The sequence below is a fragment of the Enoplosus armatus genome, chromosome 21, assembly GCF_043641665.1.
Source record: "Enoplosus armatus isolate fEnoArm2 chromosome 21, fEnoArm2.hap1, whole genome shotgun sequence".
Classification (NCBI taxonomy): Eukaryota; Metazoa; Chordata; class Actinopteri; order Centrarchiformes; family Enoplosidae; genus Enoplosus; species Enoplosus armatus.
Genome location: NC_092200.1, coordinates 10,491,742 through 10,503,879, shown reverse-complemented (window position 1 = coordinate 10,503,879; position 12,138 = coordinate 10,491,742). Strand labels below are relative to the sequence as shown.

At 43.7% G+C, this 12,138-nt stretch overlaps 1 protein-coding gene across 1 annotated transcript in view; it reads right to left on the bottom strand.

The window, feature by feature from the left end:
• LOC139304060 (potassium voltage-gated channel subfamily B member 2-like) overlaps nucleotides 1–10,779 on the bottom strand; it is a 72,025-nt gene extending 61,246 nt beyond the window's left edge. The window contains exon 1 of the mRNA XM_070927895.1: nucleotides 10,195–10,779. Coding sequence (XP_070783996.1) covers nucleotides 10,195–10,779 — 585 coding nt within the window. The remainder of the gene's footprint in view (nucleotides 1–10,194) is intronic.
• Between the last annotated feature and the right edge of the window lie 1,359 nt (nucleotides 10,780–12,138).

Below are 12,138 nucleotides of genomic sequence, written 5' to 3'. Positions count from 1 at the left end.
TGCGTCTTCGTCCCTGCGTGCCCTCGGGCTAGCCGGGTCCTTTCCTCCAAAGGCAGTAAGCTGATTATAATCACACTAGGGAGCTAAAGGACTGTATCAATGCTCCTTGTCACCTCGCCTGACTAGACGCACAGATGTACAGTTCCAGTCGAAGGCACGTTTAGTGATGTGTTTGACGAGGATGAGAAACTGAAAGGCGTAGGAAGAGTGGGATGAATGGAACATATAAAGCTATTAGTTTCTGTCTAATATTTCACACAGTAGCTGTTAGGGGGATTAAAGCTGTGACTTTTAGGTTACAGACAGGTTTTTAGGTTTAACTGGCAGGGACCCTGCTGCCTTGAGGAACTGCAATTTAGTGATTCAATCAAAAATGTATTTCTTAAAATGAGAAAATTAGCATATGCAACAATATGGTGTAATCCATTATATTGTTTTTTTAACCTATTTTTAAGCAAAATAGCTCTTTATTTTATTTGTTTTCTTTTCTTAACAACACTAAGAGTCTACAACCATGCTACCCACAGCACGCTAACATGCTCACAATGAAAATGCTAATATGCTGATGTTAAACAGGTATAGTGTTGACCATGTTCACTATCTTAGTTTGGCATTTTAGCATGCTAACATTTGCTTATTAGCAGTAAACACAAAGTACATCTGAAGGGGATGGGAATGTCATCAACAATTTGACCTGCTGGTGGCACTAGATAAAAATCAGGGGATTACCACAAGTTATTACTCTTCATCCTCTGGACATCATGAATATCTATTTTTGAGATATTTCAGTCTGGACCAAAGTGTTGGACCGACTAACAGACTGACGTTGCCATCTTTAGAGCCACATATCTCAAAAAATTCAAGTAAAGAAACTCTTGAAACAAGCAGAAATATCTCCTGCCACAGGCAAAAGCTGTTAAATCTTGCTTAAACTTTTATGGCTGAATATGAGAATACACTATTTAAGATAAACTTTTTGCATAAAGGATGTCAAATATAGGAAAACTGGAATTGAAGGTGCATTAAAGCATTTGAAGCGGGGCAGAGTTACTGTGGTCAGCACAGAGGAACTCCTGTGGCTCGGCAGTGGGTGCCCCACACACACAACAAAGAGCCGGAGATATAATAATTTCTTCTGTCACTTCCTGGGGCGCACGGAGACAGCAAACAGCTGGCAGTGCAGCCCACAGTGACGCCAACAGCACAATGACACTAGAGAAAAGCGGAGCAAGAAAGAGGGGAAGATGGTGTATGAAAATGGAGGCGGTCCAACAGAGGAGCTAAAATAGGAAAAAGACAGGAAAAGCTAAAGACTAGGGAGGAGGAGGAGGTGGTGGTGATGAGAGGGCAATGTGAAGAAATGTGTTTGCCCAATCACAATAACTTCTGCCTCGTCAGCCAGTATCCATGAGGCGATGGCTAACAAGTGGCTTCAACCCTTTGCAACCTCCCACTGCTATCTGTCTCTTTTCTCTTGTACGTCCTTAGAGGCTGCTTCATAGAGCAGAGGTTTTTTTAATTAATCTCTTCTATCCTACAAAACCAAGTCCCTGTTCTGCCGCTGATGCTCCGGAGACCCTCTGATTGGCCTGGAGAGCCGGGCCGCAAGAAAGGCAGAGACACCATTCTTCTTCTTTCTTTCACATAAGCACAAACCCAACTTCTTTCCTCTCTTCAGTGTCAAACAGAGGAGAACAGATTAAATTACATCTTGGGCGCAATTAAAATTGACGGCACTTTACGCTCATCATATCACAGCAGCGACTGCACTGAATATGACTGTGTGAGCTCATTTGAATGCTCCGCTGCACAAAAGGAGGTAATTTTAGTGTCAGCAAGAACTATTAAAGTATTTGGTAGAAATTACACAAACAGAAAATTACCAAAAACACTTCATCTGGGAAAAAGAAAATCATCCCAGTGAAAAAAAGCTATCTGAGGGCAAGTTGAAGTCAGCGAGACCTGAACTGTGCGGATGATGTACAGCACAAGCATTTCCCTTACATTTGCATTAGGGGTTGGCTGTGGGGGCTGAGGTACCAGCTGCTCTGCCTCTCACACAGCCTGTATAGAGATGAATTGCTCCCTGGGTGTCAATAAGTCACCATGGCACACCACGGTCACCATGGAAACTATGCAAACACAGCATTTCAGAGGAAACAAGTAAAATGAAGTTGATTACACATTCCTTTTTTTTTTTTCTCTTTCAAGAGGCCCTTGGAGGGCTTTTCTTGGTCAGGGGAGACTGCCAGGACTCTGCAAAGGATATCCCTTTTGTTAGTGAGGATTCTCAATAAGCATCACTTGGGTTTTGCTTCTCCACAAGTCATTTCTCAAGGTGTCTGGATAGTTTGTGCATTTATTGTATGGAAAGACACGCAGTTTTTGTATCAAGAAGCAGCAGAGCACCTCAGGAACTCAGGTAGAGGAGACACCTCAGGAAGTACTTCTCTGACCAGCAGTACTGAATCATAAACATGACTGATATAGAGCCAAATGTAAAAACACCACAATGAATACCAATGCACATAATACTCTCGTATTACTGCTTCAAAGATGGAGCGGTGAGCAGGACCACAATTCAGCTTTCACCCAGCGAGTAAATAAAGACAGAAATGTGGAGAGGAGGGGGGACAGAGCAGAGAGATGAAAAGGGCGCAGGAAGTCAGAGTTATAAGAGGAAATGGAGGATTGTGGGGCACTGGTGATAAAAAAAGCAAATGTAAAGGGAGGCTGTGAAAGCAGCTGGGGTGGTAAACAAGCAAGTGAAGGATATAGAAAGAGAGATGACATGGGGAGAGTGAGGAAGACAACAGCGTGGCACTCACTGTGTTGTGGCACCCACAGAAAGCTGGCTCAGCAGTATTTGAAGGTTCTCAGATAAAGAGGTGTGTGTGTGTCTGCACATGGGCACGCCAGTTTGTGTGCTGCACGTACCGAGGGCATAATGTGTGTATTATTGTATGTACGTGCAGAGATGTGGAAAACTGGCTGTGAGTACATAGTGTGTGTTTGTGTGTGTGAGGGGGGTTCACTGAGGCATGTAATAGAGACCTGGTGTTCATAGCGTTCAGAATGATGACTCTTCTAGACCCTGTCCTCTCTCCATCTCCCTCCTATCTCTGATGCCTTCTGGGACGAGGCAAACAGCAAAAGAGAGGGTGGGCAAACCTCACAAGAGGCAGAGGTGGAGGCATCGAGCAGGACGACAGGGAGGAGACGAGGAAGGCAGCAGGAGGAAGGAACACATTAGCCTCTTACCCAGAGTGTCACTCAAACTGGCAGTGCCAGCCAGAGCCGCTAGCTGCTGCTCCACAGCCACTCCCAGCCTTCACTGGGATTTACGTCTCACTCTGATGGTGCTCAGACTTGAGGCTTTTTGCCAATTTACATCTACGGGACGTTTTGCAGGCTGAAGGGGCACGATGTGTGCAACTCATAGAAAGTGTGTAACAAGAAGTGGTTGGCTAAGGAAAGTTAATAATTTAAAGGCGCTATAATGAATATTTTTCTATTAACAATAGATTTCTCTCAGTACGAGATGATTTTTTTTGTAATAATGAAACAACAGACAAATAATTCCAGACTCTCTGGACTCACGTTAGCTCTATGGAGCTTTTCGCATCTTTTTTACTGACGTTGCCTTTTTACTGTTTTACTGTTTTGGTTTTCTGGCCCAGCAGCTGTTTTTAGATTGTACGCTACCTGCCCAGCATCAAATGGCAGACAGATAAAATTAGTGACTAGCTGGTGAACACAGCAAAGCATTTAGTAGCTAAAGAGATAAATATTTCTTTGGAAGTTCGGCAACAACAAAAAAGCTTATTTTCTGTTGCCCCCAAGTAGCCAAAAAAATCCCATATAGCAAGTAAGTAGTAACTAAGTACGAGCTGAGGATAGATCAACCAAAACACTTTCGTACGTTTATGTGGAGTTGTTGTGCACGTCAGGAATAACAACTAATTAATAGTTCAAGTCATTTATCAAGACAAAATGCAAAATATATTAATCATCTCTGAGTTTTGGGCCACTGAAGTCTGAAGATCACGCCTCAGGGAAATTAACATTTTATATGCTGAATAAATGATTGCTTGAAAAAAAATGACAGATGAAACATCATTGGTAGCAGCCCAGGTCAAAACAGAATTGTTCACTTAAGAAATGTGAGGGTGCATTCTGGGTGGATGACAGTAGAATTGCTAATGAGACTGCAGCCATCAGGCTTCTCACACCATCTGGCCACTCATTAGCCTTGGCTTGTATTGGCCATGTGGTTTCTACTAGACTTGTGTTAAAGTGACTTTTTCTTGTTCCGCTGAAGTGCCGCTGAATCCAGTTTTGCCTGTTGTTCTCGCCCCTCTCAATTCCTTTAAGTATGAGTATAACATAGTGCAGATTAGTCGTGCCTCATGAGTTTCATTTAATGATATCTTCTTTCATGAATCACCACAAGCATGGACAAATGCAGTAAGCCTTAAGACAGGCCAGTGGGCTCTGCTGGGACACCGCTGCCACTGAGCTGCATCCACACTGTAACTCCTCTGCATGCAAGTTCCCACTGGTAATCATGTAGATGGAAGAAAGCAGCAGTGGGTCATATGTGCAGAGCAAAGCAAAAACAAGAGAAGAGGATGGAGGTGTGTTTTGCAATTACCGCACACATTGATCATGAGTATTTCTGAAATAATTAAAAACGTACAACGGTGTGATTTCAACAGATCAATTTTTAGGGTCAGCAGCATCAATAGCTTCCTCTTCGCTTCGTCTTCAACAACTTCCTTTGCCTCACTTCAAATGTTCCCTTTCAGCCCTGCGGGTGAAACTCAGAGATACAACGCTTTAGTTGGATCGATAAAGGGCTGCAGTGTCCTAACCTCCTCTTCATTTTAAACATGACCCTGAGAAACCTCTGCTGTAAAACACAAACGAGATCTAGACTGTTAATGTTCCCTCTGTGTATTACATGCCACACACATTTATATTTTTGCATATACAGTGGTGCATCAACACTATCAGCACAAATCAAACGCACCCACAGTGTGAGTGTAAACTCCCTGAATATAATGTAAACACATGAAATGCTGAGAATTAAGCTACAAAACATAATTTCATAGACTTTAAAGTTAATCTTAGTGTTTCACAGGCAACTGATATCACAATCCTGGTAAAAGTGCAACTCTACTGTTGTGAAAGTTGATATTTGCTGCTTGGTAACATGACTATAAATTCAAACAGCACTAACACAACTGCGGAGAGTGGAAAGTGCTCTATCCACTGCTTACGCCAGTCAGTTGTTGTCCATATGAGGAAAGTCGTGTTTAGAGTGAGTAAATAGCCGAACTAGTGAGTATTCGCTGTATCTACAACAAATCAGCCGCTTGTCATGAAGACAACAGAAGGCACGGTTACAAATGCTTTAAACAAATGAAACAGCTAAAGCATACAAGGACTGACAGAGTGCATTTTGAAGGAGTGAAATTAGTTCAGGAAAAGAACTACTTGTTAGTTAACAAGTGCCTGTGACCTTATAGCTTCCACTATCATTTCAACCCCAGTATTGTATAATAACCATTTCTGGTCTGAACTAAATTATTACGGACCTTTAAATTAATTTAATTTAATTTCGAACTTAATTTCAATTTAAGATAATCCTTATGTTGCAGATGTCTTACAGAGAGAAAAGAAAGACAGCAGTGGACAGGGGGGATATCCAGATGATAAATGCTGCTGCCTCTGCCAATGCAGAGACTATAAGAACTCATGCCACCTATAATCTAGGAGGTTCACTCTTATCTGATTATGATTGCGAGGGAAAGAGGATTTAGGTGCTGGTGCCTAAATGCTAGGCTGTACTGATTAGAGGCCTGGTGGAAAGGCTTATGTAACTAGGAGACTGCAGGAGGGGAGAAGGTGCGCTCTACCTAAATGACAAACTCCTCTCCTGTAATACATCCTGATGACTTCCTAAAGGCCAAATAAGATAATGTAGTACATTAATAACTCCTACAGGTTGCACAGAGGCACCACCTTGAGGGAAATAACGGACTGAAAAACACTCAGACAAGCTTATGAATATGACTGGAGACCCACAAACACCCAAATCAGATTTCAACAGTCAAGGTCAGCATCCAGAGCAAAGGCTTTCCACAAAATAAGCAGAAAATTGTCAACAAGTTGAGCACATTTCAAAGATAAAATGCCAATGCCCATTGATTTAACCTTCTGAAGACTGACCACAATCCATGCAGAGACGAAAGGATGATAATGAAACACAAGACCTCCTGCTTGAATTTGACCCGTGGGCACATATTGCAGAGATCATTTGACTTAATGCTGACTAAAGGCCTCTCCCTCGCTTCCCCCATCTCCACCTCACATCATCTCTCAATATCAGAAACTATGTCAATACACACAAAAGGCCAAATGCTTGCTTCAGTGCTGTAAAAGCCTGGAAGGAAACAGACGGATGGAGAGTAAGAGGCTGTCTGCAGTGATCCGAAACAACAGGCTGTTCCAAGTTACAGCACAACAGTGTGCTAATTGAATTTGCCTCTGTCACGCTTAAAGCTACGCATTCATATTGTCACTTCTGCTGTGTCACAGATCCCCGATTCCATAAATTAATCAAGAAAGCAAAATCGAAACAGTGTGCTTTTGTGGCTAAACTGCATTGAGACGGATGGATATGATAAAAAATGTGTCTGCTACAGTACCTTATTATGCTACAGCTTCTTCACATTGTGTCATCATCATCATCAACAGTGTCTGTGTTGGACTGACTCTGGCTGCTCCCGAGCGTGGGAGGACCAAACAGCACAAGCCTGCGCCCATACAGGCCCATTGCTTAGCATTCCCACTAGCTAGACAAGATTATTAGATAAGGGAAAGAGTAATGGTGCACATCCACATTAAGAGCAAGCACAAGGCTGGACATGGCTGATGTAGGGAGGAGGGGAAAACCTAACTTGAAATGTCTGGCCAGTGAAAGCAGTGATCTCTTTTTATAATGTTCTGAATCCATTATTTTCCAGGGCTGCACAGACTCAATGGACTCTGAAGTGAAGAAAACCTAAACAGGGGAATGTTTTGTCTCTTAGAGTGATATCTTATTACAGCTTTAACATTTCACATGGCATTGTTAACATCCTGAAAAGCTTATCTAGAAGCTTTGCATGAACACAAATCAAAATAAAGAGATGCTGCTCTTGCAAGCTATACTACACATATATTAAAACTGAGCACTGCAGGCATCCATGTAACAACTAATAGCATTAATTTACGATAGCAGGAGCACAGCCTGACTCATATGTTAATGCTGAAGCTCTCATTAAATCACTAGTTATGATTGGGTGAGGTCCTGATATTTAATATATCGTTGTGTTTATCTGCAGACAGAAAGAAATGCATCTGCGGCATCAAATCGCATTTCCTGTTACGCTGACAAAAGACCCTTCCAGTGGAAAAACATAGTCAGGTTACATTTACAAGTTGTATATGCACCAAGATCTGTCTTCGCAGGAATTATGTTTGGTAATGGTAATGCATTTACACAGGGAAGTATAAAAGCAAAAGCCACTGCAATCCAGTCTCCTTACAGCAATCCGGCCATTTGGATATGGCTTCCTTGTATGAGCTTGTGCTAAGTGTATTTGTGCACAACAACACCCGTGACTCATTGTAAACAGAAGAGGGTCAGGGCAGCACAAATCCTTCTGGCTCAATATCAAGGATGACACGTTCTAGTGGATTAATAGAAATTATAGCCTACAGTAAGGAAACAATGGCAACATCCATCTGATATTTATTTTCTAAACATGATTGCCGCTATAATTTAATATAATTCAATAGCACATGACAGTCTTTTACCAGTGGAGGTACTCAACCACAACAGAGGCATCCAAGCTGTGGACAGATATGACTTTAATCTTTTTTGGGTGATCAATGTCTGCTATTTTTTCAATTCCATTTTAAATAAAATGTCCAAAACACACATGGGATGGAAGTTCCACTAAATGAAATTTCAGGTGGAAGCTCCGGCTGGTGTACATTTACAGTGCAAGGCCTCGCAGGATCTTGTTGTCACTTGAACTTCTCACTTTTTCTCCCTTGACGCTCACCTGTGACGAGCCAAGCACCGGATAGAACCGGACACAAAATAACTCCCCTGCCCCTCCTCCTCCTCATGCACGCGACAGGGCACTCCAACCAAAAGCCACGCAGCAACACAGAGAAGCCACCGCATTAGCCCGTGTCCTCCTTGTTTTGACCATTGCATTCATTATTCATTGGGAAAGGTTTGCGAAGATCCAGCTCAGCACCCTGAGGAGCAACTTACGTGACTGCATCTCTTACATCACTCTATCTCTCAGGGCTTTCCTCTACCACTATCCGCCACCTCTCTGCCTTCACTTGTGGCTTTCTCTAAACACCTCTCTCTTCCATTCTGCAAGGGCTTGCCCGTACTCCCGAAGCGTGCACTGCTGTTATTGCTGATGTAATGTAATCCTAGCTTGATTGACCCTGCTGAAAAGGTCAGTCCCCTCATGCCTAACCTTTATTTAAGGGCAGAGAGGGCCATAGGTGGCATCAACATTGGACTCTTACATCTGATTAAGGCAGTGTAAGAGAAAAAGGAAGGGAGTGAGAGAAAAGGAGACAGAGAGGGAGAGAGAATATGCCAGGAGACTCTGTGATTGCATTTGACAAAGGGCTCAGGTTACTCTGTATTAAAGCACATGGCTGTGTACCAGCCTAGTAATGGCATTTCCTCGGCCAAGGGCTTTCAAGGGTTCTCACTGCACGGTGCGCGCCCCATAAAAGGCTTCCCTGACCTCGGGCAGCCATGTGATGGTCGAGCAGCCCCGGCAGTCTTTTTCCAAATGTACAACCTTAGTGCGGTCACAGGGAAGAGCCATTAGACTCACGTTCAAGTTCCCCTTGTAGAGCACTCAGCAGAAAGTCAATGCAATTTGAATTAGGTGTGGGGTTTCCCTTTAAGGTTTCACAGGCTTCCCCCTGCATGATAGTGAACAGGTCAGCAATACGGAGATGTGTCTGAAGAAAGAGGGGCTGTATCGAGGGGGGTAAATCACTTTAAATATCACACAGCGCATCAAATTACCCCACCGCTGTCACCTGAGTTTGCCTTGATTTGGCAGCCTCCTTATAATTGATTCTTGTGACATACAGCTTCTTCCGCGGAGGTGGAATACAATTATTAAGCTGATGCGGATTCCTTGTCAATCACAAATCACAAGTTGATGCAGGACTAATAGAGAAAGGAAGAGCTTGTATAGTAGGCCTATAAAAGGATCTGAACCTTATGTATGTGGTGCCATTATCATATGCCACTATGAATTTAACACAAGGCGCCAGGGGTCTGAAATTGAATCTAGCATGATTTCCAAAACTGTTGCAGCCAAAGGGAACCATTCTTTGCTTCAAGGGGAGAAGCCTCAACAACGCAGTACACGGCACGTACAGCACATCAGGATCAGGAGCTGCATTTCTCACACAGAGCGGATGACGTTTGCTTTGGTCAAACACACGCACTGACATGGAATATAATCCTGGCCAGCCCTGCCCTGCACTGAGAGGAACGCAACCAATCAGCGAGCAGGACTGACGCATAATAGAACAGAGACTTGTACCGCTCCCTCCAAGAGATGTGCCATGTCACAAGTCATTGACAGATCTGGTCTACACTGACATGCTTTATCCCCACGAGGAAAGCAACACTAGAAGCTGACGCACCTGTCAAAGCAAACGGAGTCTAAATGTTGCTCTTACAGTGATTTCACTACTCATTTGTCAGTGCCAGAATTAAACATTTTACTTAACCACGATTTTTGCTTCCACTCTTCATCTTCTGCTCCTTTTCTTCCATTACATCCACGCAGATTGTTACCCAAAACAGCTTTCTCTATATTTAATTCATCCCTGACAACTGCTGCTACTTACAGAGATGGAAAACAAGGCAGATGGCACAAGAAAACACCTGATGAGAGTACAGTGCACGCCTGTTTAAGATTCAAACTGATGAACTCATGATTATTTCTTACAGGTGGGAGTAGGCCTTTAATAAGTGTGCTTGTAATGTGCTATGATCCAGGCAGAGTGTTTCGGCTTTGAATGTGATCATGTGAAATGTGAGATGGGGGTGGTGTGATCGCACTTCCACTTTCGGTTCCCTACCTTGGCAGCCACCGAGGAGCCGGGCTTCTCCAGGAGATCCCACAGCTTCTTCCTCTTGTCTGGGCAGCAGGTGTTATCAAACTCTCCCTCTCCCTCCCGCTCCCTCATTGTCTCTGCCTCCCTCCGCAGCTCCTCATTCATTTGCTCTTTTTTCTGGTGGTAACGGGCCTGGCAGCAGGACTCTAGGTAGATCTCGTCAATCCCCCAGTAGTCTAACTCCTGGCCAAACGAGAGGGCACACATCTCCTCCATCATGTGCAACTTGCCCGTGCGGTAAAAGTTCAGAATGGAGGTGAAGGCCCCTGGGTGCCGGTCAAAGAAGTATTCGTTTTCATTCAGGCTGTAGTCGTCGCAGACTTCCATCAGGGACTCGTGGGTGTTGCAGTCTCGAAGCTTGCCGAGCCGGGTCCTGGGTAGCCGGTCCAGGGTCCGCCACAAGACCTCGTGGTTCAGACCCCCGACGTTAAGGCGGACTCTGCGGGAGCGGGCTTTGGTGCGGATGATGTCGATGGGCTCGGGGGGCAGGGAGGGAGAGTTTCGGGTGTTGGTGGGCTTGAGCCCTGCTGGTCCAAGCTTCTCAGCCATGGTGATGGAGAAGGAGACTTATTGGGGGAAGATGTTATGACACAAAAAACAGGAAAATAGAAAAAAAAAGTCTAAAAATGTTTGAATTATGTTGGATCCTCTTTAGGGACGTCCCTCCATGGCTGAGAAAACAAAAGAGATGAGTTTGTGAGATGACAACATGGCTGATCACACAAATTAATCAACGTCAGCACCAAATATCGGATGTATTATTAAACCAAACATCCTTTTTAAGCTCTATGCTAAGCATATTTCAAGGAAACAAGAAATAAACCAGCTCTTTTCAAGCAGCGCTTTCACCTGTTACTTCACATAGTCAGTCAAAAATAGTAACAGTTGCACAGTGTTATTGATCCTTTTCATCACATTGCTAAGAAGGTGTTAGGCAGAATCAATGATTTTGTTTTAACAGTCAATATGGCTGCTTTACTTTGCACTCCATTCCAGCACTGTGATGGCTGGAGTGAGGCAACGAACTCCTGCTGGAGCACTACTTTCTGTGCAGTCGAAAATGGGACTCTGTGGTAGGTAGCCACTGCATAGATTTTTTAATTTTAACAGAGTGATTAAAATGCCCCTTACACTTGGATAACTCCTCAAAATCACATAAAAAGTTGTAAATATTAGACTCTTTAATTACACATGTTACCTCTTTAATTAGGAACTGGAAGTATCATCTTTGTACAGGATTGAGATAAGCAGATTTTCTTGAATGCAACAGTTTTTAGTTAGGCTACATTTTTGAACTACCTGGTTATTTGTGGCAATCATTTGCAGCCAATTGTACAATCCAAATGGGACATTAGGAGTAGATGTGTACATGGAGGGATGTAAAGCAGCAAATCATTGATCACCTTGTTCTGCGGTCCTATAAATTTAAAAACACTGCATACCTGTTACGCTACAACGTATTTTGCGTCCTGTAAGGTTTTCATAATCCAGCACCATCTATGTAAATCACTCCACATAATCTGCACTGGCAACGCACGGGATATGTTCTCAACCCTGTTCAAAGTAGCATCCAAATAAAACAGAAAAGTCACAGAAAAATAGTCTCTCACCTTGCCGAGGTAAACCACCTTTTGCATGCAAACTCCTCCGGTTCCTGAGGGAGCAGAGGATGAAAAGGGAGCCGGGATCCCCCTTCAGTCAAGCGGCCACGACCGAACGCCGCGCAGAGAACGCGCGTCCCTCATTTTGATGAAAAACGAGTCGAGAAGAAACCAAAAAGCGTGAATGTCTTCCTCTACAAATGATCACCGGAGCACAACCAGCGCTGTTTCGCCATCCGAACACTCGGAGAAAGAGTCCTGCCTTCACCAAAGCTTGTAGCGTGCGGAGGAGACGGGCTCACTGAAT